General features: G+C 31.7%; 1 protein-coding gene across 1 annotated transcript in view; it reads right to left on the bottom strand.

Annotated features, from left to right (window-relative positions):
* The window catches only part of LOC147073889 (uncharacterized), a 670,186-nt gene extending 653,235 nt beyond the window's left edge, over positions 1-16,951 (bottom strand). Inside the window, exon 1 of the mRNA XM_085944702.1 lies at positions 16,640-16,951. Within this exon, the coding sequence (XP_085800828.1) occupies positions 16,640-16,862 (223 nt within the window). The 5' untranslated portion in view covers positions 16,863-16,951. The remainder of the gene's footprint in view (positions 1-16,639) is intronic.
* Positions 16,952-18,107: the final 1,156 nt, after the last annotated feature.

The following is an 18,107-nucleotide window of genomic DNA, read 5'->3' as shown; positions in this document are numbered from 1 at the left end:
TTTTCTGAAAATAATTTAACAAAATTAATAATGAATTTTTATATATGACTGATTTGAAATTGAAAAAAATATGACTTTATTTAACCGGATTACGATGAAATTATATCTGTTTGATCATTTCCCCAAAACACAAAGATAAGATTTAATGGTTTTTCTTCATTTATATCTTTTTCCAAACAAAAAAACTTGGAAGACAAATCGAGTAGGTACAACTAACAACAAAAACTAAAAAACAAGCGGGAATTCATGTAAGTAGGTATTATAAATGCTTCTACAATGAACTCAGCAATATCGTTTGCATAATATAATTTTGTTTACAAGAAATATACGCATATAATGCGTGATTTGAAGTCAATGCATTATTTCGACACGGGTATTGAAAACAACAAAACAAAATACGTTTTGAAACAAAGATCAATCTTCTTTGGTTTGAAACAATTTGAAATACAACGTTTTATTGTGTGGCGCGTCGTATTTCACAAGACAAAAAAATGCGTAAATATTAACGAAGTCGTCAACAAAAAATTTATTACGTTCAAGTCTCGGCGTTTTTATCGCGTGAGAAAGAATGACTAGGTAATAATAAGAATGAACAGAAAGAACTATAGTCTATAATATTATTGAATATTATGAAATATAATATAGATTTTTTTTAATTATAGTACTCACCGTGAAATTTCTTGAATAAAAAAACAACAAATTTGACTATGCAAATTGTAGTGTTTTGTAAGAAGGCACAAACTGAACTGGATTCATAACCAAAATGGCGTATGCTTTTATAATTATAATATTACTAATTATAGTAATTTTAGTTCAGAAAATGGCTACCTCCTTTATTAACGGAAATAGCTTTAAAATTTTAATGGCAGCTATGAACATTACCATAAATTTAGTAATTATATCATATTTAATAATAATACTAAAATAGTTGAAAATTAACTAATTCTTATCGAATTTGATAAATTTGAATCAATTTAACAACCAGCTAACATTTAAATCAATTTACTTCATACTTTTCATGTTTTAATGAAAAGTATGTAGCAAAACAAACTTTATAATAAGTTTTTATAAAGTAGGTATGTATGCATTGAATGTCAAAAAAACGTAAAAGGAATACGAATCACATAAAATTCATGCAATAGGTAATATACAATAATAAGCAAATTGTCAACATAAATGAAATATAGCATGGAATATAATATAAAATATAATACAATATAATAGGTAATAATTAATTCAAAAGTATTGTACCAAGTAACACATCTCAAAGTTTAAAAGTCGAAACAAATTTACAGTGACATTTTATGAAATGAAAAAAACTTTCTCTATACAAAATTAAGTCAACAAAAACACAATATTTCTTAGTTGATTTTATTACATCGTAAACTAAAAAAATCGCACCACGCATTGGTAGCGTCAATTGTCAAATTAGAGAAAATGCAAGTGTAAAATGTATAAATAGTTTGAATGATAGTAAAAGAAGTTTAATAATTGTAATGCACAATTATCAAACATAGAGTGCCAACTAAATCAATCAATAAAACATGAAATATTTAATACTTTTAATCTCACAGCTTATAAGATTCGGCTTTCTGCCAACTTAACCCTGTGTAAAGAATGCCTTATAAATCACTTATCTACCTCAAATAAAATGTCATTTGTAAACTCGTTGAAATATTAAATTATAATTTTTGGGCGCCTTGAAAGATGTGTAATTACAAATTAAATATAACAGTATAAAAATAAGAACACAGCTAATCGTTAAAAGTGTCATTTAATTACACAAACCATTGAAATTTAAGAATGATACAAAAAAAAAATACAATTTGAGAAGCGTTGCTTGGTATGGGCATAGAGAAATTTCTTGGAAGATGGTAACTATTACTTAACTTTATGTTTAAATTGTGATGGCTGGAACTTCATCTTGGCTGGAATTATGAACTGCGAATCCTTCTTCCTGTCCGAGAGGAAGTAACTACAAATGGCGTTGAAACTGTATCTATACTTTAACCGGTGACACCCGTTCGGCACTGAATCTAAACTTGGAGTGAGGATCTTGCGGGCGGAAATAATTTATTTGTTGACAAGACGCTTTCAAAAAGGCGGGAATGAATCCGATTGGCCTATTTTTAACCGTCATTGTCTTGGAAACAAGGGTTGACACACACTTTTTAACAAGGTTGTGCCAAATTTTGTTATTTAATTAACATTATTTATTTTTAATATCTGCGTTTTAAATGTAGCCATGTTACGTAAAATGTAACATGACATATCTCAGATATAACATTAAAAACAGTTCGACTGAATGGAAGACAATTGGATAATAAACATTTTTTTGTACTGAAACTAAACGGATCGGTTCAGACTAAGTTACTTAATAAATGTCGAAGGAGGTGCACATTTTGAAAGGTGTATGACAGTATTGCATTTATCATCATTTTAATGCATGCTCAAAGTAATTTATATAGTCGATGAAAGACATTCAAAGATATGTAAAAATCAATGGTAGATGAATTGTTCCTTGTAGTAACAGTAACCCTTACCAACGGGCTCTGATCCGGTAGAAGGTGTATATTATTAGTGATGGATGGATTCTCGATGGATGTTAATCTTCAGTATTGTTTATTCGTCAATTAATCTCAAATTATAATAATTACATAGTGTAGATAAAAGGGAAAGAACTCATTAGAGTTTGATCTGCATTGAAACAACTCGTAGAGCAGAACTGAGTTATGTTTGAACAATTTGAATGGTATTAGAATCATTTACAATGGTATAAATGTGATACCTACTGTTATGAACTGTAGAGTTTGAATTAATATACTTTCATTTACTCAAAAAATATAATGAATGTTAATATAATTTGTATCAGTCATATTTTCTTTGTACAAATGATTACGCGCTCCTGTATTTGCTAAGTACCTACTGAATATACGTAATTAAAGCATAAGTGTTTTTTGTTAATATTCTTAGAGGCTGTATGATAATTAGGTTAAAAAGGACGACGTGTTAAATCCGTAGTGTTGGGCTTTGTATTACGTATAGTGTAAAATTCACCGCACTGTCCTTGAGCGAAGGTATGTTTTAATGGGATACGCCAACATTAAACACAGTGTTTTAAGTACATGTAGACAAAAGAGGTGAAAACCATTCTATGTGGCTATTAAATTATGATGTACCTACTATAGAACATGGAAATTATGTAGAAATCCTAGGAAAGTTAGAACATGTTGACGTGCAACAATTAAGGCTTTTTATTAATTATTATTAAGGTAAGGATTAAGAACAATCAATGCTATTATAAACATATTAGCGCTATTACATGTGCATGGATATACTTGCACTAATAATATGTATTTTAAACTATCACGATAATAACTGTTTATACGTAAAAGTGCTGACTGTCTCGCCAATCTCATTATTCAAGTGTAAGCAACATGCGATTTTGACATTGTATGCTACTATTTGACATGTCGTGAACATGGGTTGAACCTCGAAACATAAGTACTGGAAGCACAGTATATTGACGTATACTCTACGTTTCAAGCGTCTGAGATAGGTGTAGTTGCAGACCTGCTCAAGCTGAATACCATTAACTGCAATTAAAGTAGTTCATCATAGTAACATGAATTGTCTACGAGACATCTTTTGCCCTTTTCTCACAAATCAATATACTACATACTAATAAAATTATTTATTTTAATACACGTAATATAATATTATATTCTATGTAACAGGCCATGTGGCTCAATGACAGTAGTGTAGTGAAATAGCAGTGCACGAGTAGAAGTAAAATGATCACATAAATACACATTTTTTGAGAAAACCACATATATATAATAATAAGTCTATGAGCAATAATATAGAACATAGAACAGCGAGCGAATGCTCTGGCTCTCTCTCCGTTGTTCAGATGTATTGATGTTTTTCTTGGTTTATATTTGTCCAGTAAAAAATGGATAATTGTTATGACTTCACCCAGAATCGAATCCGGAACACCCATTAAGAGCACAGTGCCTTACGAACTGGACTACATAAAATTCATTTTAAACGTTTTAATTAGGTCGTATTCTTATTTATTCGGTGGTTGTATATCCAATACAAATCTTGCAATCGATTTTTAACTAACTTCCCGACTAGCTTGACATTTGAAACTTTTAGAATATATCAGAACACGATGCCAATGCATTCTTTTAATACTCTTAGCCATCTTTAAATATAATTGAATTAATTGTCAGTTAATTCTGTTTTGTATGAAAAGTTATTTCGGAAGAAATCCGTAATCCAATCCAATATTATTGGTTGCTAGGGGTCTGGGGTCCTAGCAACTAAATTATTAATATATACGTGCGTTACTATGGAAATCAATATGAAATGTCAAAATGACATTTCAGTATTATTTCTATCAAGTACATTTTTTTTGATCGTTTAAGCTAGTCAAGTCAAGTTTATATGATTCAACAAAAAATTTAAAAACGTTGTGTATAAAAAGTTCTTTGTATCTTGTAATTATTGAAATCTAAAAATACTTAAATGAAATCAGTTGAAAACTAATGTTCAGTCGTTCATTCAAATGTTTATCATAAGTATTTATACACAAATCCTAATTGCGTTATGCTTTTAAATAAAGATTTATTATTCAATTCACGTATGTGCAACGAATACGTGTTACATTTAACATATGCTTCCATAAACAAGCGAGTAAGCAAACCTCACATCTAGTAAAATAAGTTATTTAATCTATTGGTTTTTTCAATCAGAGCGGAGCCTAGAACACCCCCTCCCCGGTCCCCGAAGTATTGAATAATTTATATCAGGGGCGTCTCGTGAGGTCCGCCCACGCGCCGTCCCTTAAATAAAAAAAGCAATTTTATAAAACCTGCGTTTTACTGCCATTATTAAATTACGCCGTGCGTTTTTTTTTTCGCTGCGACGCCACTGCGCACTTGTGGGGTCTTTTTTTTAAGTATCGTAAATATTAAATGAAAAGTGACCGCCATGATTTATTGGGTTTTAAAAGTTTTAATAAGTTTTTTTCTCTTTAATTGAAAACACGTAGGTACGTAAAAATTGGATTATTTAGAAACCACTTAAGTACGAAATAAGTTACTACAATACTAAATTTATAACTTTGGGAATTGGGATTAATAATAACTTTTAAAATAGAAAATCCATAAACATTTTTTTATTTAGTTTATATTATTTTATTTAGTAGATCGGCACAGCTTATATTATAGAACAATCAACTTTCTATATTAGGTATATGCCTCGTGCAATATTTTAAATAAGTATATTAGTTACAAATATATATATATTTTTATATTCTAATTGTTTATTATTATACATTTACTATCAAATTCGGCTCTTTCTGCTAGAAAAAAATAGGTTAAAATTGGTTGCAAATGAATATTGATATTTCGACTAAATTAGCACAATATCGTTTGACATTAATTTAGAACCTCTAAAATTAAACATACTTATGCTTGAGATCATTTATACTTAATTCGTGTATTGGATTCTTGTATATTTAGTGGAAGCCAGCGGCAAACAGATTTTTGAAATAGCCGATATACTGGATTATTTGCTAGGTTAGGTTAGGTCAGGGGTCGGCAAACTCTTGAACCAAAAGAGCCAAATATGACTGGCACAACTCTGAAAAAAAAATCGAGAGCCATACGTATATTTTTATTAATATGATTTATTTAAATGAAATAATTGCTTATTTATTAAGTGAAGAAGATTTCCCGAATAAAACTAACGTAAATACTTAATTTTATATGTTTTTATTGTTGACATTATAAATATAATTTTTACATAATATCAATAACATACAAGTTTTACGCATTCCAACTAATGTGAACAATGACCTTCCTTGCATTTCTTTAGAGAGTGTGTATGTTTGGTATGTAACTTGTAGTTTTTAATTTCAGGCGCGACACAAAAATATTCTCATCGGTTATTTGACTTCTCTAAATGCTATTTATATTGTTCATCTTTGAAAATGATTGTTCACATACATATTATTATGTAGACTCCAATGTTCGGAAAGCTATTCCATAATATGTATTAAAAATCGTAGTATCTATCTACTTTATGTAGATCTTTTAGAGCGCCTCACTTGTGTTGTGACATTAAATTTCATTTTTCTCTCTCCAAATCCTCAATTTTGGTGGCAAGACCTACAAATTTTGAGCTCCGTAACTATTTGCTTGTTAAATCCACCAATAAAATTGTATTTCATAAGTGCTCGTGTCAATATCAAACGAAGAAAAATTTTATTTGTCGACTTTTGCAATGGGCGGATTTAAAACAACAACAATCACACCTTTTTGCATCAACCATCACGGAGGAAAAAATAGCCTCGCGGTAATGTCATTATATCATATAATAAGTGTACAAATCAATGACGAAAAATTACAATTGTGAATTTTGGAAAAGTTTTTGTAAAAATTGGGAATTTGGCAAAGAGCCGCACACTGATACCGCGGATAAAGCCGCGGTTTATCGACCCCTGGGTTAGGTTATAATTCTTGAATTATGAACCTTACCGAAATTGGCTATGAAAATTGCCCCTGTTCCCGCCTGGCTTCCAGTAAACAAACTTGTACCGTTTATTGTTAAATAATATTTTAATTTGAATTGTCTTTTTCATCAATACCTACTGTAACATATTAGCTGAATTTCATAAATGTTTCTAAATAAAACAATATGGAGATAATTGACTTTATAACCAGCATTCTCAAATTTATCAACTTGATTTAACATGCTTTAAAATCATTACCCTACCCTGCTTTTTTCTTTAATGACCGAAACTTTTTTAATTTTCTTTTAGTGTCTAAAATTTGTTTTATTAAATAATTAATTAATTTATATATTTATGCATATTACCTTTATTTGAATAACTACCGACGAACACAACTAATTATACTTACATTGGGAATATTAAAAAAAAAATCATAACCTATTACGACTTATATAAGTATTAGTAGGTGAATAGAGGTTACATAAAATGAAATATATTTTTATTTATGTTTTCAAATAGTATTGGGGTGTATAATTCAAAAACCAAAATCATTTATGCCAGATATTTCATACAAGAATCCATGAATCTATTGACCAAAAGCCTCTAAAAGAATCAAGAAAAGCTCTACCGCACAAAGCAAACGGCCCTACCCCAAAAAAGGGCTGCAGCTTTGCTAAATATTTTTTTTTCATTTTTATGTCTTCTACCCCTATAAAGCACACGCACCCTTGTTCCTTGGCTCGGCCTGGAATCTGGATTTCCGATACAATAAGTTTGGATTTCCTCCTAGCTGGCTGGATGTAGGTCAGAAAAACAAGGATCGCCCGTTCGTTATTCGCCATAACGTTCCTTCGTATATGGCAGGAAGTGTAGAGTCTACTGTCGAAATAGCGAAAGTGAAATGAAGTGTGATTTATAGCCTTCGATACAAAATTTTCGAGTTTCTTGAGATGCGATTAATTGATTAAATTTTAGGAATTTACAGTATCACAAAAGCTACAGACAGAGCATACAAAATTAATTGTATGCACGAAATACTTAAAATATTTATAGTTACATACATAATTTAAGGCAATAATAATATTGTAGTCCACTTACGTGAGAATAAGTTAGTATAAGTGTTTTATAGCGTATTACAAAAGGATATACTTAAGTCAGTTAGTAGACTGTACAACACGGAGATTTGGGACTGATTAATAATATAGAAATGTGGAGCCAATCGCTATAGACAAAAATTTTTAAGCGAGATTTGGATTATGACTTAATGATGGTCAGATTATAAAATTTAAGAAATACGAAGGCTCCGAATTGTTTTCAAATATTACCAGTATTGAGTGTGCGTTTCGTATACGTATACAAACTTTCATATAATATAATTATATTTATTTATTTAAGAATACAAAACATTTTGGACATAACAAATCTAAATTCAAGACGTACAAACATGAGATTTACATTATAACAAATATTACCCTCACAAGAGAGAAGAAGAGAATATAGAATATAATAATAATAATAACAGAAAAACAAATTAAATCAAAACATACTTAAGTACAATTTAATACAGAAAAATAAAATTTTGAAAACAAACAATAATAATAATAATGATACAGGCGTAATTATTGAAAATAATATATTATTTAATACATGTTTAAGTTTATCATATATATTTTTATATTTCTCCACACTCGAAAATTAAACCTTGTTACAACCTCACCCGGGTGGCAACCCACTTCCTATTATTCGTGTTCCCTGCTGTTAGGAACAAAGTGATTTTGCTGCTTACTGTTAGTGTTTTTATGTACGTATTTACCGTTTTCTTAAAAAGTCACTCAATGTTTTGAACGAATTATTAGATTATGGAGGGGTGTTATATTTCGAAATAAAAAGTATTGGTAGGTACTTACTGATATCGGTAAAATATTGTGTCGATGCTTAAAAAGTATTGACAATTGCAACTATCGTTACAATTATAAAACGATTCTTGCTTACGAGAGCTTTTTTAACGAACTTACATTATTTGCCATTATTTTCAACGAATTTAAACATGCATTGGTCTTTCGCCCGGGGACTCTGGGTTTGATTTCTGGTAAATTAACAATATATTTATATTTAAGAGGTATTCTCAAAACCTGGATGTTTAGTTTCACTTCTACGTTACTGTTCACTACTCAACTGTCATTGGGCCGCATGGCATATTGTAGTGTTAAAAAATATATAAATTATAATATAAGTACGTATATCTATTGTTTTTACATTAAAAAATGGTATGTTATATTTGTAATTATAGTTACGTGTATTACATAGGTACATAATTTGAGACAACCTCAATTTTATTCATCCGTCTTTATTATTATTTTAATAATGAAAAACTTCCCTACATTATGTACTATGCTAATGTTATATTTTCTAAGTTTTCCGTCATAAAAAGAAAAAGCAAATACCATGTTGAATGTAGGTATTTATACTACTGTAACCACTGGTATTAAAAATTATCGTTTCCCACGAAAGCTTGTTTTAATTAAACGAACTTTTTTTGCTACATAATACTTTTTTTACAATGTATATTACACATTTATTTTTTAACACACTGTTATAGCCCCGCAGATTTGAGTCTATCTTTGTATTATTATCAAGCATTAATAAGCATGCATAATGAATGGCTAAGAATGCATTTGATAAAGATTTGCTTTATCGAACCGTTGTTCTTATCAATCTAAATGTCTGGAATGCAATGCATCTTTATCGCTCATTGTTTCAAACTTCACTCTAACGGATATTGTTTTATACTTTTATATGTATCCTATTTTCTTATCAAACTAAATTTCTGATAATGCTATACTTACGTAATTTTATTATTTTTTGTTTCATATAGAATCAAAAATATAGCTTTTTAATTAAGTTAAATTCAACCGTAAAAACGGACGCATCGAATCCATTCACACATTGTATCAAATCAGACTGTTATTGTTAACAAGTTATTGTCTAAAACATTATCTAATTATACAATATATTACCTTCTAATAAAACCAGTTTAAATATAAATGGTGCTTTTAATAAAATTGATCCCGCCGTTCCATAACAACACACATAATTTGGGATAACTTCAATTTTATAATAACAAAAACCTCTCTACGTGAGTGTTTGTGTATGTTGACATCAATTCAAAAATTCCACCACAGTGTAAGTATCACAGCATTTTCCGAGTTTTCCCGTCACAGGTACCCACTCCGGACTTGAAAGCGCATATCACAATGGGGAAAACCGCCGCCGCCACTGCCATATCAGTAAATCTGGTCCGATCGCATTTTCGTTCACGGGGACCAACTTTTATTAGCCCTCAACAATGGCGCTCTTAGAACCGGTCCTGATCGTTCGGCCTGCCACCGCCCGGTCCATTCCGATCCCGTGCATTGCGGAAGTACTGGCTGTTTCCTAACGATGTCCCGGGCGCACTAACTTGCCTCTACCCCGAGTGGGTGTTTTTGATGTATTTTTCCATTTCGTGCAGATGTTTAATGAAAACAAATACAAACAAACATATTTTCAGATGAAGGAAAAAATATATTCGCCTTACATAACGTGGAAACTATCATCGTGGTTCGATTTTTTAAATCCCGTATCCGTTGAAGTACGGCCCTAAAGTAAAAAAAAAAAAAAAGATTTTTGTCAGATTTTATTACTTGATACTCAATGGATACGTAGCTTTCTGAATGATTTTCTCTTAGATAATTGTTAGGTGTCATTACAAGCTGTAGCGTTTTATTCTGAGTGTTCGTTATCTATCAAGTTCTCTGCTCCCAAGAGCAAGATTTTTTTCGCAAGAAATGTATGTTAACCACTTTCTCAACTTATTCGTTTACACGTAAAAGTGCTGAGTGTCTCTCCAATCTCATTCTTCAAGAGTAAGCGAGACGCGATGTTGTCATTTTATGTTAGAGGTATCGCAATCTACAGAGACATTGTTGTACGCTAAAAACGATTTGCAGTTGTGTTGGTGTTCTTTGGGAGTATTGGCACAGTGTTTTCATAAAGTATTACGGTAAATAAGCATAGTTTTATGACTTATTGTTTTAATAAAATATGGAATAAAAATGCGTAAATTAGAACATAGATACCTATATATTATTTACTTACTTATAGTGATAGTTACAATTGAATGAAAATATCGTGTATTATTATTTATTTAGTTGGGATTGGGAATATACAATGCTTTGGAATTTATGAATTAGCCTTAACGATCTCATTATCGTTATTTAACAGATTAGTTATAAATTTATAGAGAACTAAACAATTAAAGATTAGAGAAAGAAAAGAAATAAGAAATAGAGATAAAGATAAAGAAATAATAAATAATAAAAAGAAGAAATAAGGGCGATTCTAAGTAGGGTTTTATTACAGGCATTAATGCAAACACACAAATAATACCAATACAGATGCGAAGTAATTTTAGCGTACAACAATTTCCCTGTAGATTGCGATACCTCTACTATTTGACAGGTCATAAAAATCGGTTAACCTCAAAATGAGTCTCTACGCGATGTGGCTTGTTGTTCGCCACTATCATTCTACCATGCACGCGCACCAACCATGAAAGTACCAAAAATTATTGCATGAAAATTAAGAAGCTTCCAAACTTTTTTGATTCATGCATGCAATCTTGCAACTAGCATTTTATTGTTATAGCCGCGATAATACGTACTGTCAGCAGTAAATCCTGCACGTGTGAACGGGGTATAACTCTTCGTAGTATTCAAAAGATTGTAATATGTGACCAAACTACTCAGTGTTTACTATTTTTTTTTATAAAACTTAATAGGTACCTATACCAGGCATTCAAAATTTCTCGCGCGAAATACAAAAATGAATTCGTGAATATCTTATTCTGAGGGTGTCGTATACAAGGTGCTAAAACTGAGTTGTGCCCCCATCCGGGCTAACATCCCCATTTCCTTAGTACCATCTCCAGACATTTGCAGTTTTCCGTAAAACTTGTATGGGAAAACCCGGACACTTTCCCATTGTAGTGTCGGGAAAATATCTACCCGAGTCGTCGTTAAACTGCACCTTCCACATATATTCACCTTTATTGCCAGTTCGGGGAATTCTATTTTAATTCAGGGCAACATCTGCGAATTTAATGAGCGTTTTTAATACATCAATGAATAAAATGACTGCATATTTTAACAACATACGGCATTGACTTTTAATATATATTATATAATTATTATATCATCATCGTCAGCTGGGGTCAATCCACTGCTGGATGAAGGTCTCCCCAAGCTTCTTCCATCTCTCTCGGCCCTATGTCGTTCGTTGCCACGTATTTCCGCCGAACTTTATCTTGAGGCTTTTAGGGCGACCCTGTAGTCGTTTAGTGCCCCTTGGGTACCATTTGTCCAGCGGCCGTCCTTTCGGCGAGCAATATGCCCCGCCCATCTCCATTTCATCTGTTTAGCAACGTCTATTACATCGCGTACTCCTGTCTGCTTCCTAATACATTCGTTTCTATTACGGTCCTTTCGCGTGATGCCCAACATACACCTCTCCATGCCTCGCTGTGCGACTCTTAGCCTTTGGACATCTCTCGTGTTGAGGGTCCACATCTCGCAGCCATACGTGAGCATGGGCAGCACACATTGGTTGGACACCCTACGCTTAAGACATAATGGTAGGTCATTCTTGAAGATACTATTCAGACGTCCGAAAGCACTCCATCCGAGCTTTGTTCTGCGAGCAATTTCATCGTGCATGCTTCCGTCTATGGGCACCTGCTGTCCGAGATAGACGTAGCTGCTGACTTGCTCGAGTTGGGTGCACTTAATATTATAATAATAGCTGTATCTACTGTTCTCTGTGGGAGCAAATGTAGTATTATGTGAGAGTTACTATTTGGAGTATTTGGTATTAAAAACTAAATTGATATTGTAGATAGGTATTTTCAATTTTGGTTTTAATATTACTACTACCACTACATATTAAAAACTAATTGTAAATATATTAATAAAATCTACAATGTCCACTCGACCAGCGTTGCCAACTTAGCGTTTTTATTGCCAGATTTAGCATTTTTGAATAAACATCTAGCTTGGAAAATACGCATCTGGCGTATGGCGTTAATTCTACCGTTTTTCAACACCAAAAACTGCTTAAAAAACACAAAAAGCTAGAATATTACAATTTCGCTAAAAATCATCAAGTTGACCTCTTGTACCTTACTAATAAATTAACTGTGGCTAATTTCGTACCTGATCATTTTTTGGTTGTAAGAACTACGTATTTATTAGTTGCAAAACAGTTAATTCTCTTTAAAAATAATGGTAAAAATTACGACTTATTTTACTAAGTTCTAGTTTCTAGTCGTTTTACAACATTATTATTAACTCGTATTCTTGTTTGTCCGGTGGTTGTTTATCCAGTACAAATCTTTCAATCGATTTCTAACTAACTTCCCGACTAGCTAGACATTTGAAACTTTTAGAATATACCAAAACACGATGCCAATGCATTCTTTTAATACTTTTAGCCATCTTTAAGTAGAATTGAATTCATTTTCAGGTATTTCTATTTTGTATGAAAAGTAATTTCGGAAAAAATCCAATCCACTATTATTGGTTGCTAAGTGGGTGGTTCTAGCAACTAAATTATTAATATATACGTGCGTTACTATGGAAATCAAAATGACATGTCAGTATTCTATATTTTGTTTGTTTTTTATTTGCTTCATATCAAGTACAAGTTTGAGCATATTGAGCATAATAATTCAACAGAAAATTTAAAAAAGTTGTGTATAAAAAGTTCTTTTTATCTTGTAATTATTTCTTTAATTATAAGAAATACTAGCGGTTTTTTTTTTGTTGCAAAATAGCTTATTTTCATACCTTATCTGGCAATGTTTCTCATTGACAGTTAGCAATACTACACTCAAAACTGTGTGTCATTTAAATGACAGTAAATATTACATTCATTTGTTTTAAAAATCCTTTCTAAAACGAGTAGATACCGAATTATATTATTAAAAAATTAGAATTCGGTTGCTAAAAATGTAAATAAAAATACTTCAGGCTGGCTTGCATTGAGAATGATCATAATAAATATGATCTATTGATATTTTTGAAACCAAAAACCAGTAAGCTGTCGTAGAGGGCGACAAATTCGCTCTACAATAGATTAGACAGGCGGCCGCAAAAATATTTTCCGTTCAAGATTCTCGCTAATGGTGTCATCAATAATTACTCCGCGACACGGCGACAATTTAGACTTTGACATAATTTAAGCCACGTCTACACTGACAAATAATAATTATTATTATTATAATCCTGTGCTTAGACAATGGCAATAAAATTGTCCGCCTCCGTAATTTATTTCACAATGTTAAAATTTGACATTATCGTGAAATCTTCTTCTTTGTCTTGTGGACGTATATAATATATACATATTTATATACGAGGGTTACAAAATACAATTAATACAATACATGTTATAATATATTATATTAGGTACAAATAGTTATTTTTTAAATATGTAATTTAAAATATTTGGTACCGGCATCACAGTCTTCCTTGTTATCTATTTGTGACTGATTGATATTTCATGCTACAAGTCCTATATTTCGTACACGCAAAACGTATTAAGTCATATCATGCTTTCTGCCAGAATAAAAAAATAACAATATTACTTAATATTGTTATTATGTTAAAAACTATACACCCTATGACTTAATGCATTTTACCAGGATGTAATGCGTCAAACTTTATACGTTAGGTATGTAATTAAGGTAATTAATATTCCTTGCTTTAATACACAAAAACCGATCCTCAATAATAACGCAATTTGATAAGGATTCCATGTATGACCAAATAGTGTAAATTGTTTTAATAATATAGGAGGCTCGTAGCATAATTGGTTAATGCACAGTTAGCGCGATACCAGTGGTTATACAGGTTCAAATTCCGTCGAGCATCGTATTTTTTCAAATATGATTTTTTCTAGTGGGTATATATATCTAAGGTGTTTTCAAGTTATGTATGTTCAATATATATTCTCAAAAAATTGTGAATAATTCGTTGAATAAAAGAAATGGTTTAATAAAAACTATGTGTTAAATTTAATAAATAGATAGTTCGTAGTATAGTCCGTGGCTTTATCCAACTGACTTTCTCTTAGGCATGTTTACATACTGCAGTCTGCAATTTAGACGAAATCTTTATTTAGCTACGTATTTTTTTCGACTTATACGAGGTATAAATGAGAACTCTGCCATTCTGGGAAGTGTTGACCTGTGTGTCCCTGATAACTATCTTAGAAATAGAGACCATTACTTGTTTATTCTCCCAAGGTGCAGAACCAACCTGCCACTGGTAATGCCAATTGGGAGGGCGATAACTATATTCAACGAAATTGCTTCGGGTGTTGATATATTCCACCTAAGTGAGAATGAGTTTAGGTGAACGTTGTTTTATAAATTCATAAAATAGGGTCTGCTTAACTCATCCGGTGTACTTCCTTGTACCTATATAATTTATCTACTGATATATCTAATTTTAAGGAAATCCTGTTATATTTATATATCTTTGTTTCTAAATGTCATGTTGTGAACGTCTTAAACTTATAATTTGTGATATCCACAATTTGTTAAAAAAATAAATAAATTGAAAAATTTAATATATTGAAATTCACTAGTGTAGTACTAAGTTGTTTGTATTTTTTTTATTTATATTTATCATTTACATCGCAGGTATCGTGTTATGCGCGTCTGACTTTACCTCCCCCCCTCCGTCACAATCTGCCTCATTATGCCAGTCATTATAATCTTCCTCCTTAGCGCGTGAAATATGACGTCCCCATAAGAATACACCCAAACCTCCTCCCGAAATCTCGCCAGAAGTCACTTCGTTAAATTATTGTACGAGACCATTTACTTCCAAGCATTTAGTAACTGCCAAGATACGCGGAGATAAATTGTTCGGGTTTTTTTAGAAATAATCACGGCCATTCGTCGGATTATGGCACAAGTTTTAAATGCGTTGGGATATTTCACTTCTAAGGGGATTAGTTCATATTGCACGGCATGAGCTGCAGCTGATGGAAGGCATTTATTTCGAGTTTTTATGAATCCCTAGATGACAGAATAAACTTAGATAATTATATTACGAAGGGACATAAATATTTTTAGAAATATTCGAATAATAATAAGGCAATATTTAAATCGTTTATCTTAACCATAAATATGCAAAAGTCTCTATGTATTATTGCATTGTATGATGCAGTCATCAAATGTTTAAAATAAATATAAATACAACATACGGCCATAGCCATAAATTGACATACGATAAATAAAGTAGGGAGTAAGATCATGGTAACGCGCGTGTTTGAACATGTACCGTTTAAAAAAAAATCGTTTAGGTACACGTTCAAACGCGCGCGCTAACAGAATCTTACTCCCTACTTCATTTATCGTTTGTCAATTTATGGCTACTGCCGTATGTTGTAGCTTAGCCACTGGAAAATGTCAATAGAAATGGCGTATTTCAAAAAAATACTACCTAATTCTTAGGTCAATAATTATTATAAAGCAAACATTATTCGTAGGATGTTTATCACATTTGAATGGTCAAAGACATAGCTTATAATCAGTATCTTTTGAATTATCTTCAAATGTGTTGATCGTGCCCATTTTAAAATAATAAAATACCTAATTCTTGTCAAATTTGGGATCACAAAGATTATAAAATATATTTTTTTATCGTAAATATGTCACTATATAATGTTAACATTAATTTTAGTAATGGTTTTGTAAATGCGTTTAAAAATTAATAAATCTAAAAAATCTTAACACCACTTCACATGGACGTACTGAAATATGACTATATTCTAAAACATTAGAGCGAGAGGTTTAAGAGAATACTTTTTTATGTAATAAAAATACTTTAAGCAGTCATCAAATGTTTAAAATAAATATAAAGGATAATAAGGCTTCAAAATTATATAAATAGATTATCTACAACGTTTAAGGAATGTCCAGAGTTATACTCTGAAAATACCATAAAATCTCCATTTTGACCAACGTGGCGCATGTGGGCCCTTAATGAAAGCATGAAAAGGTGAGAAACTTACGTGAGCAGTATCTCGGCTCGTCACTCTTGTCACCGCAGTCGTCTTCGCCATCGCAGAACTTGTCGAGGGCGACACACTGTCCTGTGTCGCAGTAAAACTCACTAAGGCGACACGGGGGCCCGCCCACGGCAGTCTCTCCGCGGGCACCCTGCCACAAGCACAGAACCACGACCAAAATGTACCACAAACGGCCACTTGATATGTGGACATACGACGAAGACATATTCAGAACACTTGCACTTAAGCACTTATTAATTAACAATGAAAAAAATAACCACAACACTATTTAATTATTTACTGCTTGTATAGAATTCAAGCAATACAACAGTCTATAAAGCTTTAAACTGTGTAAACTTTTAAAAGACTTGCAAATTAAAAAGTTTTTTAATATTTTTTTTATACAATAATAACGTGACAAACTGAGTTATGATTCTGTCAATAATACGGTCCAAAACTGTCAAGTTTTTTGAATGAAGAAACTTTCATTCATTGAATACATGATTTTTCTTTTACTAAAATTTTGCAATCAACAATGATTAAAACTGAATAGAAGCAAAGACTTCGCAAAATTAAGAATACTACTAAAATATAACGTTAATTATTTATGTATATTTTTAGTTCACAACCATTTCGACATGAGTGAGTTCGAAATTTTACTTAGAATAACTTAAATTTATCTGGCCACTAATTAAGACTATGAAAAGTAGATGCCCGGTATTGTACATTTTCTTCTGAATCACGGAATGTATCTGAAATAAAAAGAAAAATACATTAATATCATTATTGAGCAATATCGGTTAATATGTGAAGTTGAAATTATTATATGGTTGGGCCAAATTGTAGTCGCATTCATCCTTTCTTCCCAACTACCCTTGAATCCTTATGTATTATTGTCGCAAGACCAGGGCGACTAGCAATTATGGGTCACGAGACGATTGTAATTGCAAATCTAAATTATAATCTGTAAACGTACCTGTAATAATTAAATTAATATTTATTTGGAAGGAGATAATAAAACCAGGGTTCATTTTATTCACGCATTAATCTTCTTATTATTGGAGTCAAACCAACCTACCCTGCCTGTTCCTTATTCCATCTCACTTCTAAAGATGTGAGATCACTTGACTTCATCAAAAACAAGAAAATAACCTTCATCACAATGTTTATAGTAAAGTTACGTGATTACAGGTGACTGAAGAGAGAGTCTAAATATTATCACCTGTCTTCTTTCAAGCGAAACGTATTCCGGCGCCATTTTAGGCAACTAAATATCATTTTCAGGATGTATATGACGAGTAACGCTCCTTTCACATTATACGGTTTTGACTGTATGGCAAAAAATCAAACAGCGAAATTCTTTTAGTGGCGTGAAAAAGAGCATGGCCCTTTTCACATTACATGGCTACGGTTAAAAACCGAAATGGTATAGCAGCCGTCCATTAACCCTGTATACACGGCGCCCGGACGG

Source organism: Rhyacophila brunnea, unplaced genomic scaffold, assembly GCF_057557595.1.
Source record: "Rhyacophila brunnea isolate RB1 unplaced genomic scaffold, BYU_Rbru_1.0 scaffold_17, whole genome shotgun sequence".
NCBI classification, from domain to species: Eukaryota; Metazoa; Arthropoda; class Insecta; order Trichoptera; family Rhyacophilidae; genus Rhyacophila; species Rhyacophila brunnea.
Note: the sequence above shows the minus strand (reverse complement) of the source record. Positions and strands in the feature narration are given on the sequence as shown.